Here is a 20,871-nt window from a genome sequence, read left to right on the forward strand (position 1 = left end):
AGCTTTATGTGGATTCTTTGAGATTTTCTACATAGGCAATCATGTCAATTGTAAAGAAAGACACTTTTACTTCTTCCTTGTCAATAACTATACCTTTTATTTTATTTTCTTGTCTTACTGCATCAGCTAGGACTTCCAGTAGATATTGAAAGGGAATGGTGAGAGAAGACATACTTGCCATGTGCCTGATCTTAGCAAGAAAGCTTCTAGTTTCTCTTCATTAAGTATATTGTTACTTGTATATTTGTTGTAGATGTTCTTTATCAAGCTGAGGACGTTACCTTCTATTCCAAGTTTCCTAAGAGTTTTTACCATGAATAGATGTTAGATTTTTTCAGATGCTTTTTCTACATCTATTGTTATGATCATGGTTTTTCTTCTTTAGCCTGTTGGTGACAGATCATGTTAACGGATTTTCAAATGTTGAGCCAGCCTTGTATACCTCCACCAAATCCCACATGGTCATGCCATATAACTCTTTGTATAAGTTGTTGGATTCAATTTGATATCCTTTTGTTGAGGATTTTGGCACCTAGGTTTATGATATTGGTCTGCAGTTTTTTCTTGTAATGGCTTTGTCTAAATTTGGTATCAGGGTAATGCTGGCCTCAAAGAAGTAATTAGTAAATATCCATCTTCTTCTACCTCTATCTTCTTGAAGAGATTGTAGATAACTGGCATATTTTCTTCCTTAAACAGTTGGCAGAATTCACCAGTGAACCCATCTGAGCCTGGTGCTGTTTTAGAAGGTTATTAATTACTGATTCAATGTCTTTAATAGATATAAGCCTATTCAAATGGCTTCATTTTCTTTTTGAGTTTTAAACAGATTGTGTCTTTCAAAGAATTGTCCATTTTACCCAGGTTATCAATTTTGTGGGCATATAGTTGTTCACAGTATTACTTTATTGCCCTTTGGATGCCCATGGGATCTGTAGTGATGTCCCTTTTTCACTTCTCATGTTAGTAATTTGTGCTCTTCTTTTATTCTTAATTAGCCTGGTGAGAGGCTTATCAGTTTCATCTATTCAAAGAATCAGCTTTTGGTTTAGTTGAGTTTCTCAACTGATTCCCGTTTTCAATTTCATCAATTTCTACTCTAAATTTTATTATTTTTCTCCTGCTTACTTTGGATTTTATATGTTCTTCTTTTCCTACTTTCCTAATGTTGAATGTTAGATGATTAATTTTAAATCTTTCTTTTCCAATATATACATTCAAAGCTATAAATTAGCACTGCTATGCCTATTAGCACTGCTTTCTCTATATGCCACAGATTTTTTGTGTTTTCATTTCCATTAGGTTCAAGAAAGGAGCCAAAAAAAAAAACTTCCTTCCCTTCCTTCCCAACTGAGCAGCTTGCCCAAGACCCTGTTTCAACTCTAGTAGCTAAAGCCTATTTATAGGCCAAGTCCTGCACACCCCCTGAAGTCAAAAATGTGTGAGGACCCCCCTATGAGTAGATCTCTGTAGCGTAACTCCCAGACTTAATCCACACTAAGCCACCAGCAATTCATCAATTACACTTCACATTTTCCAAAGCCAATACTGGTTCCCCCAAAGGTAAGTTTCTTCTCCAATAAGTTGTGATTCTCTGCACCCATTTGACTCTCCAATTCTGGGGTTATTAGCTTGCTCTGTGATCTCAATTCTCTGACAGATCTAAGAAGAGTTTTTGATTTCTCATTTGTTCAGCTTTTTACTTGTTAGGATGGAGTGACAACTTTCAACCTCCTTACATGCCAGAATAGAAACTAGCAAACTAGCAAGGCACTACAAAAATGCAAATGTTTCTTCCCAAAAGATAGACAACATATCAACAATTGGGAAAAGAACATGAACTCTCTGTTAAAAGCTTCCTTTCACTAAAAAAAAAAAAAAAAAAAAAAAAACCACACTTGCTACATTCCAAGCAGACATTCTATCACAACAAATGCCTGGAATCAAAAAAGAGAACAGTCCTCTTAAGAAAATTCAAGTGTTCCATAAGGTTGTTTTGAGATCTGTGTAGTGGAATAGCAAAAAATAAGGATGTAGAGATAAGCAGGAACCATGTTATGTATGAACCTGACTGGCCCAGCTAGCATCTGGATTTTATCCCTCTCTCAGCCCTTGAAGATTTTTAAATAGTCGAATGACATTTATTTCCTTATAATCCACAGCACTCAAAAACTATAAAAGGTGAAAGGAAATGGCATGAATTCATGTATGTTTCAGAAAGATCACTAAGGGGGCATTAGTTGGAAATGCATTACATTCAGGGGCCTAAAAACAAAAACATCAGATAGGAGGCTTTTTTCAGAAATCCTGTAAGACATAAGACCCTGAACTAAGGCAGCAGCAACAGTTGTGGGGAGCGGGGTACACAAAATGTGATTGGTATTTTGAGTTTGGTGCTAGATTGAATGCAGGTGCTAAGGAATGCAGGGACAGGGAGAAGTCGTGATTTCCAGGTTTCTGGCTGGGGCAAGTAGGTGGATGGTGGGGACACAGAAAGATAGAAGAGTTCCTTTAAGGAGAAAAGATGACAAATGAAGACATATCTAGTAAGCAGTTGTATGCCCAAGCCTGGAGTTCACCACAGCCATCCTTGTTCATAACCTAGAAGAAGTTAAAATTCAGGATGTAGGGGCGCCTGGGTGGCGCAGTCGGTTAAGCGTCCGACTTCAGCCAGGTCACGATCTCGCGGTCCGTGAGTTCGAGCCCCGCGTCGGGCTCTGGGCTGATGGCTCAGAGCATGGAGCCTGTTTCCGGTTCTGTGTCTCCCTCTCTGCCCCTCCCCCATTCATGCTCTGTCTCTCTCTGTCCCAAAAATAAATAAACGTTGAAAAAAAAAAAATTCAGGATGTAGATGAGAGGGTGGAGTGAAGGGAAAGATAACAGGCAGAATTTTTTTTAATGTTTACTTTTGAGAGAGAGAGACAGCCAGAGCATGAGCGGGGGAGGGGCAGAGGCGGGGGTTGGGTGGTTGGCACAGACTCCGAAGCAGATTCCAGGCTTTAAGCTGCATACACAGAGCCCAACGCGGGGCTAGAACTCACCAACCTGAAATCATGACCTGAGCGTAAGTCAGACACTTAGCCCACTGAGCCACCCCGGTGCCCCTGGACATAATTTTTTTAGATCACCAGCCCTTAGGACTGAGCAGAAAGAGCCAGGAAAAAGACCGAGAAGCAGAGAAAGAGTGGTCTGGTAGACCTATCTTAAAATAATTCAGCATCCACAATAATCAGAGTTTAAGAGTAAACTGACAAATATTCCCCTCTTCCCTCTCTCTCCACTCTGGCCCCTCCTAAACCACACCATATCAAACTTTCTGGAGGCTTTTCGTTCACTAGTACTCCTTGCAGGTTTCTTCCTGTGTTCTACCAACCGCTAAAAATCCTACTCACCCTTCAAAAGCAGCTGGAATAGTGCCTTTAGAAGTTTCCCGAATGGGTACCTCCTTCGTCTCCCCTTTATCATTCTTCTCCCAACTCAGTTTTCCCATCAATGGAGAGTCCTTTGAAGGGCTCGATCTTACTCGTGCCCTCAAGTCACAGCGCACACAGTGTAGAAGGCGCACAGAATGGTGCAGTCCTCTTTCTCACGTGCTTCCAGTTAAATTCCTGGTCCCTCACCTTCCACATGTGTGCTTCATAAGCCTTATCTACGCTGCCTGGGCTAACGTTACACGGGGAAAACCCCTTCCTGACACAGATGTTTTGCATCCAGCCGGCAGGTTTCTGCCACAAAGCCACCGCCCTCCAGCCTCGCGCAAACCCCTCCAGCTTTGGAGGCGACACCACGTGGGAGCGAGCTACAACGCCAGCGGCGTCACACTTCAGGCACCGCCCTTCGCGCCAGACTGGCCTAGCGAATGCTGTATTCACGCTCCGCCCCCCGGAGCAGGCGGCGGCGGGACCACGCTGGGAGCACGCCCCGCCCACGCCGCGCCCCCCTGCGCTGGGCGCACGTCCCGCCCATATCCCCAGCCCCATGCGCCCCACCCCGGATGTCCACCCCTCACTGACCGGAGTCTGAGGACATGGCGAACCAGGTAGGCTTGGCTGTGCAGCGCGACCGGGCCCAGGGAAGAGGAGAAAGGGAAAGCATGGGATGGAACCCGGTCGCTTGACTGCGCGGGGCCTAGGCCGGTAGGCTGATATCAGCTGCCGGATCTGAAACGGTGCCTCGGGCAAGCTGCTCTGCGGGAAGGAATGGAAAGAGTCTTTGGGCTCCTTACTTGAAAGGTTTCGAGGCTTTTGGTGCAGCCCGAGGGGGGGAGGGGCGGTGGAAAAGGTTTAAGAGCGTTCACGCTTTGCGTTTGCAAAAATAAGTAACTTGCCTGGAGTCATCTTGCTGGTAGCAGAACTACAGCCAGAGCCCGTGCTCCTAACCCTTAGGTTGTTGTGTTTCATGACTATAATTGTTAATTGAATAATTATGGTGCCACTAAAGAATGTATTTGGCGAAGGCTCCTGGGTCCCTTTCAGTAGTAACATTTTTGAGCACTTAAGGCACCAGAACTTTCCTCTTTTAATCCTACCGTGACGCTTCTGCGAGTATTGTCCCCATTTTGCACACCAAAAATTGAGATTTAAGAGGTTGGTCGACCTTAGTGGTTACATTAAGATAGTGAGCCAGGCCTGTCCCTTTGCAAGGAACTGTTCCACGTTCCTGAAATATACTTTAGACTACAGTAAAGAAAGGCAGAAATGCACGAGTAACGTGAATAATCAGGCTAAAGTTGCTTAGTGTTTTAATGTTTTGCAAACTTTAGAAAGATTTATGACATTAAATGTTGAGGTTGAAAAGAAATGGTAAACGCTAAACGATCTTTCATACTTAACAAACTGGCAAGTTGTTTTTCTTTATAACGAAGTGCCTTTATTTGGAGAAGGTGAAAAATTATCCTGTGATCATATTTGAAGTAGGGCAAAGTAGATTTAGGGTGGAGCTTTGCTTTAGAATTGTCATTAAAAGGAAAAAAATTTCTCAAGCATTCCTTAAAATAGGGGAAGGGGGTATAAAAACCTAGATTATTGGGGCACCTGGGTGGCTAGTTAAGCATCTGACTCAGGTCCTCATCTCACCGTTGGCGGGATTGAGCCCTACCTGTAGCTCCACGCTGCCAGGATGGAGCCTGCTTGGGATCCTGTCTCTCCCCTCTCTGTGCCCTTCTTCTCATGCGCTCTTTCCCAAAATAAATAAAATTTAAAACAAAATTTTTTTCTAATTTAAAAACTTAGATTATGGATGAATTAGGGGCACCTGGGTAGCTGAGTCAGTTGAACATCTGACTTGATTTCAGCTCAGGTCATGATCCCAGTGTCAAGGGATCAAGTCCCCATTGGGCTTCCTTACTGAACATGGAGCCTGCATAAGATTCTCTATCTCCCTCTTCCCCCTCACTAAAAAAAAAAAAAAAAAAGAAAATTATGGATGAATTATATTTATTCTTGTTGCCTAAATTCTCTAGAATATGTGACTATTTTGAATTTGACCTTTGTGATTTTGTTTTGAGATTTACGGTCAGTTGAGATGAAAACATTCTAATGCGATGTCTGCATATTTTTACCATAAGATTTAGTATCTACCCTTTAATGTTAAAAATAATAATTTCCAGCCTCACCAATTTACACAAGCCACTCAGCTCTCTATATAGTTCAACTCTGCTTTTCCTCCACTCTTTGTTCTAGTTCTAATAAATACTATTTGTTTCTGGAAAGCTACACTATGCCAAGCACTATATTAGGGAGTTTTTGTTCATTTTCATTTACTCCTCACAATAGCTTTTTATATTTGTAGGTGTTTAATTACTATGATTTGTAACTAACTTTTTCTCATCCTTGGGTATCCTAGTTAAAAGTGAAGTTTTTTCAAACCCACCAATGAAAGTTAACACTCTTTCTCCACTTTGTGCCTCTCCCTTTAACTTACCCTTTTTGTAAGTGTTGACTTTCAGGTCTGTCTCCTATAAACCCAGCAGTTTGCATCCTTTATTCTGTCAACACATTTCATAAGCATTTTGTGAACTGCTCAAAACTTTTGGGGGTGGGGGGAATGCAAAATAGGTGACAGGGATTAAGAGGTCAAACTCACAGATATAAAAGATGTCCTGGGGGTATAAAGTACAACATAGAGAATAAAGTCAATAATATAGTAATAACTGTATGGTGGACAGATGATAACTAGACCTATCATGGTGATCATTTCTTAATGTATATAAACATCAGATTGCTATGTTGTCCACCTGAAACTAATACAATATTGTATATTAACTATGCTTCAATAAAAAATTTTTTTTTTACCTTTCCTCATTACACCTGATGCTCTAGTAAAGGAGGCCTAGTACTAAATTCTGGTACTGACTAGAATTTCTAAGTCAATGCTATGCTTGAAGTTAGCATTTCTAGCTAATTAGCTTGGAATTTTTTTCTAGTAGCCACATTAAAATTGGGTTAAAAACTGAATAATAAAAAATAAAATTGATTAAAATTTAATCCATTATACAGTAATCCCCCCCTTATCCGCAGTTTCACTTTCCACAGGTTCTGTTACCTGCAGTCATTTGCAGTTCAGAAGCAGGTAATCTTCCTTCTGACCTATTATCAGAAGGTCATTAGTAGCCTAACACTACATCACAATGCCTGCCTCACTCACTTCACTTCATCTCACCAGGTAGGCATTTTATCATCTCACATCAGCACAAGAAGGAGTAGTACATACATATAGTCCAATAAGATTTTGAGAGAAAGACTATTCACATAACTTACTATAATATAATTCTGTTAATTTCTTACTGTTCCTGATTTATAAATTAAACTTTATCATAGATATGTTTGCATAGGAAAAACATAGTATATATAGTTTCAGACATCCACGGGAGTCTGAGAATGTATCCTTTACAGATAAAGAGGAATTACTGTGTTCAAATTACTGCCTTGACATGTAATTAATACTTTTTAAGCATTGAAATACTTTTACTTTTTTTTTTTTTTTTTACTGTGTCTTCCTAATCTGCATATCTTTTACATTTACAGTTTATATCAGTTCCGCTTGAAAGGCACACATGGCAAGTGGCAATTGTATTATATAGCACAGTTAAAAGGGGTAGATACAGTAATTTTTTAAGTTTATTTATTTTGAGAGAAAAAATGTGAGTAGGGAAGGGGACAGAGAGAGAGGGAGGGAGAGCGAGAATACCAAGCAGGCTCCACACTGTCAGCACAGAGCCTGACACGGGACTCAATCCCATGAACCATGGAATCGTGACCTGAGCAGACATCAGGGAGTCAGATGCTTAACCGACTGAACCACCCAGGTGCCCCTAAATATAGTGTTTTAAAATTCTCCCATTCTGATCCTCCTTATGCTCCTTCCCACCTTGCAGTTTTGCACTAAACCAGTGTTAACTTAAACCAGCTTTAGTAAAGGAATACCATAGGGTACGTGTTAAGCATTCAGATTCCTTGGATCCTATGGCAGACCTACTGAATCAGATTGTCTTAGAACCTGTATTTTTTTTTTAAAGTATTTATTTTGAGAGAGAGAGAGAGAGGGAGAGCAAGAATCCCAAGCAGGCTCCATGCTGTCTGCCTGACATGGGGCTCAAACTCAGGAACCATGAGATCATGACCTGAGCCAAAATCAAGTGTCTGACACTTATCCAACCGAGCCACCTAGATGCTCTGGAACCTGTATTGCTTTTAACTTTTTTAAATATTTATTTATTATTTAGAGACAGAGCACAAGTGGGGGAGGGGAACAGAGAGAGGGAGACACAGAATCCGAAGCAGGCTCCAGGCTCTGAGCTGTCAGCACAGAGCCAGACACAGGGCTCGAACCCACAAACCACGAGACCATGACCTGAGCTAAAGTTGTACACTCACCCAAATGAGCCACCCAGGTGCCCCCAGAACACGTATTTTTAACGTATTCCTAGAAGATCGTTAAATATTTGACTACTAAAACTTAACCAAAAGAGGCTTTTACAGCTGACCATGTAGTCATCTGAATTAAATTTTTTTAGTGAACATTACTTATATGAAATCTAAAAACATGCAAGGGGTGCCTGGGTGGCTCAGTTGGTTAAGCATCCGACTCTTGACTTTGGCTCAGGTCATGATCTAATGTTTGGTAGGTTCAAGCCCCACATCGGGCTCTGCACTGAGAGTGTGGAGCCTGCTTGAGATTCTCGCTCTCCCTCTCTCTCTGCCCCTCCCCTGCTCACGCACACTTTCTCTCCATGTCTCTCTCAAAAAAAAAAAAAAAAAAATGATTTTAAACAATAATCTTAAAAACATGCAAAATAATTCTCCATATCACTTAGAGGTTATGGTTTTTGTGATTCTGCGATATATTTTCTAAGATTAGTAGTCAGGATCTAAATAAGTAGTTGATTATTAGTGCAGGAGGATAAACAACTTGCTGTCTTTTTTCCCTGATCTCAGGTTATCAAGTGCAAGGCTGCAGTTGCCTGGGAAGCAGGAAAACCTCTCTCTATAGAGGAGGTAGAGGTGGCACCCCCAAAGGCTCATGAAGTGCGAATTAAGGTAATGATATATTGAGGGCACTGGAAAAGGAGACTTACGATGAGGTCTCTGGATAGATGAATCCTCTGTGGATAAATCCCCAAGGACAGCGTTAAAGAGAAAGTATTGAAAGTCCTCCAACCTGGGAATCAAAACATCCTCCTCTTACTTTACCTGCTTCACTTTTGCAGCACTCCTGTCCCTCTTTTTAGCTTGTGATGGTGAGCTAAGCAGCCTTCCCCATGGATCACTGGATAACCATTCTTTCTTCTGTAGCCTGTGTTTAAGATGACTTTATAGGATGCTCCCCCTTTCTGCCAAGCCCATAATTTAAAATGTATGATGACACATTAGAAACAAAAGAAGAAATGGTCTTCAGTTTTGTTAGCGGAGGTTTCGAATAAGATTTGGGAAGAGGTTCCTGATTTGATCGGAGCAACAAGCAAGTGAAGTCCACTTGCTTGGAGAGCTTTAAAATGTACTGACCCTTGCAGGCAAGAGCAGGGTTCAGGGGATTCATTAGTCTAGTGCTTCTCAGCCTCTGCTGTGTCAGAGAAATGAAGTTACTCTTGGAGAGAACAGCATTGCACAAGGCAGCCAACTGGATATTTATAGCATTCTACACTTGTTTTGATGTAAAATTAATACTTTAAAGTAGTAACCATTGAATGAAACTAACATCCTAGAAAAAAATAAGCTCTTTTTTGCTGTGAATTAGAGTATCCTTTCCCCATCCTACCTCCAAACAAATGCTCATGCTCCCAGGGATCAAATAGCAGGTTGCAGAGCCCAGGGCCAAATAATTTCTTAAGATCTTTTGCAACCCAGACTTATGACAGTTTATATGTTTTTCTTTAAGTTCAGAAATGAACCTGATTGTGATTTTGCTACTGAAAAAGAAAATGTGTCCTGGGATATACTAAGATGAGCTGTTTGGGGCGCACTGGCTTCCCTGGGAAACAAGACAAATGACAAAGAATGTTACCTTGTAAGCAGGTACATGGGTGAGAGACAAAGAAGCATAAATATAAACACTCCAAGACTTCCTTTCTGTGCATTAAATGGTTTGGAAAGATAACCTACTTAAAAGCCAGATAAGAATAAAAGGCTGTTTAAGTAGTAATTGCGTGTGGCTGCTAAAAAGGGAGTTGGTTTCACTAAAAGCTCTGAATTTTGGCCCTAATAAGCAGGCAGGCATATTTCCGCAGTAGTCCATACCTTCTTAGGAGTCACATTTGTCAACAGTCACAAGGATCCCAGCAGTGAAATGGACTCCCCCTGCTTTGTACACAGGTCATGTTCTCTCCACACCTGTAGGCACAGTGCCCATAAAATCACCTTGTTCACCTTCTTTTGCTAGCATGCACTGAAAAGGGATAGATGTACCATGTGTCTTTGCATATAAACACACCATTACTTTTATATATCACTTAAAAAAATGCTGCCAATTCCAATTGTTAAGATACCATAGATTGTAAACACTTGCTGATTTTAAAGATTAAAATATGAAACAAATGTATCTTAGAATCAATGAAATGTGGTATTGAAAATGCCTTTCCTTTGACCTGTACCTCTCTGGATTGCAAGCAAACACCCTTAAATGCTCTTGATCTGCTAGATTATCGCCACTGCAGTTTGCCACACCGATGCCTATACCCTGAGTGGGGCTGATCCTGAGGGGAGTTTTCCAGTGATCTTGGGACATGAAGGGGCTGGGATCGTGGAAAGTGTTGGCGAAGGAGTTACTACCCTGAAGGCAGGTAAGGAGGATATCTGAACCACTCTTAATTTTATAATTTCAATTTATTTCTACAAGGAAATTATTTTTATGCATTGTTTCTTTCACAAACAAGTTATCACCTGAGTCATTTTTCAGGAAGAATTTTATTCCTTATCTAGGAAGCACAAATATTTCAGAGTTTTTTTTCTTTCTGATTTTGCAAGCTACTGTCATCTGAAACTATTTAAGTATATTTCCAAAGCCAGTTTGGACCAATTAAACAAGAATTTTTAAAGATTCATCGGTGAGTCAGTATTTTAAAGCCCATGACCTTGTTCTCCAAGTGCAGTTTAAGAGCTTTTTCTCAATAAAAATTTTGAAACTTGTGTTTTTTGCATAGTCAGGCAGTGTCTGAATGATGTTGTATAGGTAAAGTTCTGAGTTGAAGTTAACCTTGCAAAGCCACATGAGGAGTGGGGATTTGCAGAGGCTGATGTATCCGTTTAGAGACAGATGTCACCTATTCAGAATAACGTCTTTGCATTTGTTTCCCAGGCGATACTGTCATCCCACTCTACATCCCACAGTGTGGAGAATGCAAATTTTGTCTAAACCCTAAGACAAACCTTTGCCAGAAGATAAGGTTAGTATCTTTGTTATTTGGTCCTTAAGATAATAAGTAATTGTGTGGCAGTCTATACAGAGCATTCTCCATGAATTATTTCATTCCAGCTTTATGGCAGCCTCACTATCATTGGTATCCCCGTTTTCATAGATGAGAAAATGAAGATTCAAATTAAGTGGTGTGCCCAATATCATCAGCTATTAGATAAAACAGAATTTTCTGAACCCATTCTTCTTCCATTAACATTCATCTAAACTTGCCAAAACGTATATTAAGGAGGGACATGCTTAGGAAATTAAATAGAAGCATTTTTATGAGCCATTTTATTGTCCATGAAATCAAAGTAGTGAAACCCATAAGGTTACTAGGAAGACTACAAGAGATAACATAACCCCTTGACACAGAAAATGTAGTTACTTTATTGTAATAAGGTAACAGCACTTAACTATTTCTTTGAGGCAATTTAAGATGTTGTATTCCCCTTTTTACTGAGGTAAAACATATGTAATAAAGTACTATAAACCTTCAGTGTACACCTCAACGAATTGTTATGTATATACACACCTAATGGTTATAACCACCCAGATCAACGTAGAGAACCATTCCAGCACCCTACAAAGTCATTCATATCCCTTGCGCTTCAGTACCTGCCTCTCTCAAAGGGAACCACTATTCTGATTTCTTTCACTACAGGACTTCATATAAATAGAATCACCTACTGTGTGCTCTTTGGTTTCCTCATAATGTCTGTGAAATGTGTTTAAGTTGCTCTGTGAATCACCTCTTTTCTATCATTCCAAATATACATCCATTTATCTCTATCCATTCCCCTGCTGATGGACATTTAAGTTGCTCAAATGTTTGGGGCTGTTGTGATTCATGCTGCTGTTTACATTCCTATTCATAGCTCTTAGTGAATATGTGACTACTTTCTCTTGGGTATTTTCCTAGGATTGGAATTGCTGGATGCAGTATTGTGATTTCATTCAAGATAACCAGATACATATTTCTCATATGTATTGGGGTCTTCTGCCATGGTTTCTGGCTCATAGCTATTAAAATTTAGTAGAATTTCCTGTGATGTGGGCTATAAAAGTGCCTTTGTTATGTTAATGAAGGGGACTTTTGGAAAGCCCTTAGGTAACCTAGGGGTGGCCTGACCTTTGGTAAGGAAAAGGAGGCGTGGAAGTTGAATCAGTCAATGGCCAGTGACTTAGTCGGTCATGGCTATAATGAAGCTTTCATAAAATCCCAAAAGGACTGGGTTCAGAGAGCTTTGGGGCTGGTGAACACGTGTAGATTGAGGAGAGTGACATACCTGGAGAGGGCATGGAAACTCCTCAGCCTTTCCCCATACTTTATCTTATGCATCTCTTCATCTAGCTGTTGATTCATATCCTTTATCATATCCTTCAATAACTTAAAGAGCACCTGGGTGACTCAGTTGAGCGTCCAACTCTTGATTTCAGCTCAGGTCATGATCCTGGGGTCATGGGATCAAGCCCTGCACTGGGGCTCTGTGCTGGGTGTGGAGCCTGCTTAAGATTCTCTCACCCTCCCTCTGTCCCTCGCTTGTGCTCGCTCTTTGTCTCTAAAATTAAATAAGTAAATAAAAACTGGCATCTGTGTGGCTCAGTCAGTTAAACCTCCAGCTCCTGATTTCGGCTCAGGTCATGATCTCACGTTTTGTGAGTTCAGACCCTGCATCAGGCTCTGCACTAACAGCATGGAGCCTGCTTGGGATTCTCTCTCTCTCTTTTTCCACCTCCCATGCTCTCACTCGCTCTCAAAATGAATAAATAAACTTAAAAATAATAACATAGGTGTTTCCATGAGTTCTGCGAGCGATTCTAGGACATTAAAAGAACCCGAGGAAGAAAATCTTTGGAACCTCCAATCTGTAGCCATTGGGGTCAGAAGCACTGGTAACAGTTTCGGCCTTACAGCTGTCATCTGAAGAGAAAGGTAGGGGGCAGTCTTCTAGGACTGAGTCCTTAACCTGTGGGATCTGATGCTGTCTCCAGGTGGCTAGTGTCAGAATTGAGTTGAATTGCCAGACACCTTGCTGGTGTCCAAGAATTGCTTTATGTTATGTATAAGGGAACACACCCCCGCACACATATTAGAGCTGGGTCCATGACTTAGAAGATTGGGTCATACATGAAAGATCGTGTGTTCTTGAATTTGTTTTCTAGTGCCATTGACAAAATTATATTTTTGGGAAACAAGATGTCATTCACTATATAACATAAGTCCAGTTAATTTTGGCAAAGCTAGAACCAAAATCTCATTTTGAAAGGTAATTTCAAATGCAGTCTAACAACTTGGGACATATCAAGTATAATAATGGTATTGGCCTTTTTGTGGCTGCCTGTAGCCTTTCAGAGGGACAAGTCCTTTCAGAGCATGAAATGTATCCCACATCACCTTTTGTTCAAGAAACTCCTCTGAGATAGAAGTGATTTCTTGCATTAAGGAAGGGTGAACAAACTCAAGTTGCTCTTAAAGATACAACAGTTATCTGTGGTAGAGCTTTGTCACAGATTTGTTTTTTGTTTCTGGTCATATTTTTTTCTCAAAGGAAATGTATTTACTCTTGAGTCTAGAGGCAATCTGTTTTCATGTGTGTATTTGTTTATTCCTGTTTATTCCAAAGGATTAGCCTAAGAACAAACATCAAATTATAGTGCATTATTTTGAAAAATAATAAAGATTTAATAAGCACTCTGTGCCAGGCACAATGTTAATGCCTTCCATAACACCTCATTTGATTTTATAGCAATCTTTGAGATATGATTGTTTCTCCATTTTTTAGTGAGGAAACTAAGCCAGAGGTTAATTAACTGGCCCACGCTCACACAGGATTTGACCCAAGTGTGTCTGACTTTAGGACCTGTACTCCTAAGCAAGACATTACATTACTTATTTAGAATATCAGAAACAATTTTTGATACTATTTATCATACCGGTTGCTTTTGTGAGCTTTTTTCTTTTCCTTTATCTTTTATGAGTGTCACCAACTACACAGGCAACAGACAAAGTTATAGAGAAAGAAGAGATAACCTGAATCCTTGAGGATTGTTAGCCTTTTAACAAAGCCTCCTGAAAGATCTAAATCAGCCAGTTTGGCTGTTTTCATCACCTAATCTGCATAATTGCTCATAATCTCTGTGTAGATTCTGGTTTGGGCTGTATGCTCTAAGAAGTTATATTTGCTCATAGTTTTTTCATGGAATTTTTTTTTTTTAATGTTTGTTTTGAGAGAGCACACAGAGAAGGTGCTGCAGAGAGCCTCACACGGGGCTTCAACTCACATATTGTGAGAGCATGACCTAAGCCAAAATCAAGAGTCCGACACTTAACTGACTGAGCCACCCAGGCGCGCCGGTGATGGAATTTTCAAATTATTTCATCTAATCCATAAGTTGTATCTGTTAAATTTTATCTCAATACCCTGACAACAAGATCCAGAAGGATATTGAATGTTGGAAAAGATATGTAGGATTATAAGTCTTTTGTAAGGTTTTCTAATAAGGCATTGCTGAAAGGTGGTAAATTATTAATAAATACAGTAGAAATCTGACTTTGGGGCTTAGCACACTTTCTTGTCTACCTGTCATATTTAAAACTTTTTTTTCCTATGGGTTTTGAAAAACCTGATTTTACCCTGCCTTTCTCCTTTTTTATTTTCTTTAGAGTTACTCAAGGGAAAGGATTAATGCCAGATGGTACTAGCAGATTTACTTGCAAAGGAAAGACAATTTTACATTACATGGGAACCAGCACATTTTCGGAATATACAGTTGTGGCTGATATCTCTGTTGCTAAAATTGATCCTTTAGCACCTTTGGATAAAGTCTGCCTTCTGGGTTGTGGAATTTCAACTGGTTATGGTGCTGCTGTGAACACTGCCAAGGTAAGAGATTGGCCCGGGTTTTAGCTTCCGCCTTCTAGTTTGATACAGTGGAGCTTTGCTGGAATAGTGAAATTGGCCCAGTGTGTTAGGAACCTAGTGATTTCCTTGACTCTCGTGCAATGAGTGCCTTACAAACTATGTTTACTATTAGGTGGAGCCTGGCTCTACTTGTGCCGTCTTTGGCCTAGGAGGAGTTGGATTGGCGGTTATCATGGGCTGTAAGGTGGCTGGTGCATCCCGGATCATTGGTGTGGACATCAATAAAGATAAATTCGCACGGGCCAAGGAGTTTGGAGCCTCTGAATGTATTAACCCCCAAGACTTCAGTAAACCCATCCAGGAAGTGCTCGTTGAAATGACTGACGGGGGAGTGGACTACTCCTTTGAGTGCATTGGTAACGTGAAAGTCATGGTAAGTTTTAGCTTCATTCCTTTTTTTTCTCTAGCTTACTTTATTGTAAGAATAGAGTATGAAATACATATACAGAATAGCTGGTAATCGACTGTTTATATTGCTGGTAAGTCTCCCAGTCAGCAGAAGGCTATTAGTTAAATTTGGGGGAGTCAAAAGTTAATGTGACTTTTCGACTGGGCAGGGGGTCAGCTTCCCAACCCTGTGTGTTTTTCAAGGGTCAACTGTATATCCGCTTCACTAACCTTGAGCAACAGCTTCTCTAACACCTCAGTTTCCTCAGGTGCAAAATGCGCCTACTTGACATAAAGTCAGTCCTCCGCAAAATAGTACTATTCTCCACCTTGCTTCCTTTATTAAAGTCTTTAGAATTTTTAACTAGGATTTACTTTTAAAACTAGACGGGAAATAAAAGCTTTAAATTCTTTCATTTTGTGTTAGTATTTAGCCAGATTAATACATTTGGTAATTATCTTATTAAAACTTGAATAAAATTACATTGACTAAATATTCAGTTTGATCTTTTTGTTGTCTTTTTTTTTTTTTTTTTTAAAAAAAAGCTCTGTGCCACCACCCTTCCCCCAAAAGTTACTTACTGGGGAAGCAGAGGTGGCCGGCACAACGCACTGACTCCTGTGATTTGGTCCGCTCTTTCCTGCAGAGAGCAGCGCTAGAGGCCTGCCACAAAGGCTGGGGAGTCAGCGTGGTGGTTGGAGTAGCTGCTTCGGGTGAAGAGATCGCCACTCGCCCGTTTCAGCTGGTAACAGGCCGCACGTGGAAAGGCACTGCCTTTGGAGGTAAGTTAATGGGTGAGCACATTTTCTCTTTTGTCATTTCCATCGGCAGAATTTTAATCCCAGGCTGATTTTTTGTTTTAAGAATTTTCATGGGCTACCTTCATCATTAAGTTGTTGCATAGCTATTTTAATAGGAGGGCTTCACATTCAGTCAGTATTTACCCCTGGGGCTGGGGAGATACTCAACTTCCTCTGAAGCAGGAGACCCACTTTTTACACACAAAAAATCAGTATCCTGTTAATGAGGAAATAGTTGGGGGTTAGGGCAGAAGTTAGAAGTAGGTTCCAGGGATACAAACAGCATTGTCAGCCACACTCATGTTATGGACTTAAAGAGGTTATCGGCATTTGTGCTCATTTTTCCAGAGTGTCTGGTTGTCGCTGGATGTAATAATACCTCTTGTCTAAATAGTACTGATTTCAGTAGTAACCAATACAAAGTCTTCAACTGAAAATACTGTATTAGACAAAACTTTATAACAGAAATGAAAAGCTGCCAGACTGATCATTTTTCCCCTTTTGTGCTCCTAAAAAACGCATGGTGGTTTGGGGTTGCCTAACTACTGATAGAATGCTGAGAAACAGTTTCCATCTGTTTTGGTAGTTGCTCAGCTAGGAGGCACAGATCATGCCTGTATATTCCAACAAGTGTGAATGAATGAAATCTAAAGTTTTTGTAGGTTTTTTAAAAAAGTATATTTCTCACCATCCTCTTAGGGAAAAAAATCACTTAGCGTGAATTTTCAATAATCTGAACTTAACAAGGTGTTTAAGATCCCCTATCATGCCAGCTTTTTTCAAGGCCAGAGGAAAAGACCAAGAAGGTATGAGGGGGTTTGGCCGAAGTTTCTGCCTTTATACTGTAGAATTCACCATAAAAATTGTCATGCAGACTAACCTCCCCTTTCCAATGAGCTGTACGCCTCACTTGAGTATATCAGAACAGACTTTTAAAGCCACACATCCTCTCAGGTCCTTAGCTGTATTTAAAAGGACATTTTAAGCCTGGGAGACTGAGCCAGGGGGTTGATCATAACCTCTCACTGAAGCCTCATCACCCCAGCACATGCTAGTTGGGAAAGAAGCTGGAGTATTGGGGTGTGATGGGTGTTGTTAAAATATGACCCACAGGTGTAAATAGAAGTTTTGGTCTAACAAATAGAGGTGGCTGTACTTGTCTCTGTTACCAGGGGATTTAAAGAAGGGGGCACCTGGCTAGTTCAGTTGGTAGCGTTGGTCTCGGGCTTGTGAGTTCAAGCCCCACATTGGTCATGGAGCATGCTTAAATAAATAATACTTTTTTTAAAAAAAGGAGAAAGGATGGGGCGCCTGGGTGGCGCAGTCGGTTAAGCGTCCGACTTCAGCCAGGTCACGATCTCGCGGTCCGTGAGTTCGAGCCCCGCGTCAGGCTCTGGGCTGATGGCTCGGACCCTGGAGCCTGTTTCAGATTCTGTGTCTCCCTCTCTCTCTGACCCTCCCCTGTTCATGCTCTGTCTCTCTCTGTCCCAAAAATAAATAAAAAACGTTGAAAAAAAAATTTAAAAAAAAAAAAAAAGGAGAAAGGAAAAGCCCTATGATTTGTAAGAGAAAAATAATAGAGGATATAAGGAGGCAGAGTTGGAAAAGGCTCAAAAGAGGTTTGAAATGAGCTACAAAGTGTCCCTGGTGTAAAAGGTGGGAAGGTGTCTTTGTTGATTTATTGCTTCTTTCAATACAAGTCAAAGATCGAAGCACCAATTTTGTTTAAAATCTTATATAGCTAAGAATTTCCCACTTTTGTTTTCAGTTTCATGGTTTCTGGTGTGAGATGCTATCCCTAATTTCATTGTTGAATTTAAAACCAAAGAAATAAGAGGTGCCTGGGTGGCTCGGTTGGTTAAGCATCCGGCTCTTGGTTTCTGCTCAGGTCGTGATCTCACGACTCGTGAGTTCAAGCCCTGCATCGGGCTCTGTGCTGACAGTGAGGAGCCTGCTTGGAATTCCCTCTCTCCCTCTGTCTCTGCCCCTTCCCCACTCAGGCTCACTCTTTCTCTCTCTCTGTCTCTCAAATGAATAAATAAACTTAAAAAAAAAAAAAAAAGGCTTTAAAACCAAAGAAATAAAAGTCCTGTATTACGTCAGGTTTGTTCTTCCTTAAATGTCATAATTATAGAATCTTTGCTGTCGTGGAGCCAAATAAGTTTGTTCTAAGACTTCAGAGTTCTATCCTGGTATCTTAGAAGTCTCACTTGGCTAAAACCTTAATGAGATTTTAGTAAATCTTAACACAGAAAAAGGAAAATACTCAAAAGGCATTTACTGTTTTTTTTAACTAAAGATGTACATTAAATTCTTCTTTCTCTGTATGCTAATTTTGAAGTTTTTCAGTCCTCTTTAATTGATGAGAAAAATCAGGTTTTTTTTTTCTTTTTAATTTAAATTTTAGTTAACATACAGTGCAGTATTGGTTTCAGGAATAGAATTTAGCGATTCATCACTTAGATACAACACCCAGCATTCATCACAAGTCCCTCCTCAGTATCCACTAACCATCTAGTCCATCTCCCACCCAGATCCCTCCACCTTCAGTTTGTTCTGTGTGGTTAAGAGTCTCTCGTGGTTTGTTCCCCTCTCTTTTTCCCTCCTTCTTCCCGAATGTTCATTTGTTTGGTTTCTTAAATTCCACATACAAGTGAAATCATATGATATTTGTCTTTCTCTGATTGACTTATTTCATTTAACGTAATACATTCTAGCTCCAAAAATTTATTCTCTTAAATGTCTGTCACCCACTAAGTAATAAGCATACTGCAAAGATTTGTTGGAAGAATTAATACATGTGTGATTTCTTTAAGGATGGAAGAGTGTGGAAAGTGTCCCAAAGTTAGTATCCGAATATATGTCCAAAAAGATAAAAGTTGATGAATTTGTGACTCACAATCTGCCTTTTGACCAAATTAATGAAGCCTTTGAACTGATGCATGCAGGAAAGAGGTAAGCTTCCTCGTTAGCTATATATTATAAAATGTAATGACTTGGGGTTTATGGAGAAGGGTAAAAAAAATACTTTTAGTGGTCTTAAAAGATATCATTTAGGGGCACCTGGGTGGCTCAGTCAAAGCGTCTTGACTTTGGCTCAGATCATGATCTCATGGTTTGGGAGTTTGAGCCCCACATTTGCTGTTACCATAGAGTCCACTTTGGATTCTCTCTCTCTCTCTCTCTCTCTCTCTCTCTCTCTCTCTTTCAAAAATAAACATTAAAAAAAAAGATATCACTGAAAACTGTTTATTGCTTCCTTCTCTTACAGCATTCGAACTGTTGTAAAACTTTAAATTCAACAGAGAAAATATGTCCATCCTTTCACGTAAATCTTGTGGTCCAACTGTAACAACCAGACAAGCAGGGAGAAGCTCTTCCAAGATCAGTCTCTTAGACCTTCTCTACTACTACTTCTAGAGTAACCTATTCTAGGGAGTGATATTTTGTGTATAATTCATACATCTCTAATCAAGGACAAAGCTGATACAGTCCTAAATTAGCTTTCTGAACTCTCCTTCACATGAATAATTGCTAGCTTATTAAGAAATAGTCTAACATAATAAAAGTAATTTCCGCATATGTGTGAAGTTGTGATCTCTGTTTTATGCTGAATTCATTCTCATGGTTCCTGTACTTGTTGTCTTCATTCTTTAAAAAAGCCAGAGGGGCGCCTGGGTGGCTCAGTCGGTTAAGCATCCGACTTCGGCTCAGGTCATGATCTCGCGGTCCGTGAGTTCGAGCCCCACGTCGGGCTCTGTGCTGACAGCTCAGAGCCTGGAGCCTGTTTCAAATTCTGTGTCTCCCTCTCTCTCTGACCCTCCCCCATTCATGCTCTGTCTCTCTCTGTCTCAAAAATAAATAAACATTAAAAAAATTTAAAAAAAAAAAAGCCAGAGAAAAAAATAAAATAAAATAAAAAAATAAATAAAGGAAAGCCAGAGGAAACAGGGCAGTGGTGAATATCTTAACCTTGCCTTCTTCCATCCTCGGTAACTTGTGTTTAACTTTTAACAGTCTCTGGCCCGTTTACTAAAGAACATTTCTCGGGGCACCTGGGTGGCTCAGTCGGTTAAGCATCCGACTTCAGCTGAGCTCATGATCTCACCGTTGGTGAGTTCAAGCCAGGCTCTGTGCTGACAGCTCAGAGCCTGGAGCCTGTTTCGGATTCTGTGTCTCCCTTTCTCTATGCCCCTCCCTCACTCTCCCTCTCTCAAAAATAAACATTTAAAAAATAAAAAATAACATTTCCCTCACCATCATTGGCAAAGTTCATGAGAACCCAGGGCTGTCTCTGTGAGATTACATTCTTGAGAACAGATAACCATGTCTTGTTCAAACTTAAGAGACCCACAATTCCTAGTATGGCAATTCCTAGTATGGCCTAACCCTAACCCCCCACAATTCCTAGTATGGCATCTGGCCCACAGTGGGCACTAAACATCATTGACGAAGCTACCCTCTGTGCTTAAGTAGGTGTATGTGTGTAGGTGGTGGCTCTATGAATTCTCTCAAGCATAGGAAAAATACATACTGAATTGCAAAGTTCCCAGCTGCTTTTTCAAGTCTTAACATTTTACCATTTCTAGACCACCACCTTGCCTTTCGTCTCCAGAAGTTTTTTGTGAAATACCTGTTTACCTCCTTTCCTCACCACCCGGAATTTGGTGTTTTTCACTCATACATGTTGTCACACTTACTATATGTATCCATTAACTGTCTCCAGTCTTCAGCATTGAAAACCTGATAACTGTCCTATTCTGCAGCTTTCATTTTTTACTCATTGTGATTAATCCATGTGATGCTCTCATTCACTAATTTTAATACTGTGCATTAGTATTCACTTATATGAACTACCATAATTTAT

The 20,871-nt window shown here is 40.3% G+C and overlaps 1 protein-coding gene across 1 annotated transcript; it reads left to right on the plus strand.

Moving 5' to 3' along the window:
* The first annotated feature begins 3,930 nt into the window (after positions 1–3,930).
* Positions 3,931–19,586, plus strand: ADH5 (alcohol dehydrogenase 5 (class III), chi polypeptide). Its single transcript, XM_030313391.2, has 9 exons — positions 3,931–4,039; positions 8,436–8,537; positions 10,135–10,276; positions 10,792–10,879; positions 14,558–14,777; positions 14,929–15,189; positions 15,851–15,986; positions 18,821–18,959; positions 19,276–19,586. Exons 1-9 carry the CDS (start codon positions 4,028–4,030, stop codon positions 19,298–19,300), a joined length of 1,125 nt encoding a protein of 374 aa, XP_030169251.1. The 5' UTR covers positions 3,931–4,027; the 3' UTR covers positions 19,301–19,586.
* The last annotated feature ends 1,285 nt before the right edge of the window (positions 19,587–20,871 follow it).

Source organism: Lynx canadensis, chromosome B1 (assembly GCF_007474595.2).
Source record: "Lynx canadensis isolate LIC74 chromosome B1, mLynCan4.pri.v2, whole genome shotgun sequence".
In the NCBI taxonomy this organism is placed as follows: domain Eukaryota; kingdom Metazoa; phylum Chordata; class Mammalia; order Carnivora; family Felidae; genus Lynx; species Lynx canadensis.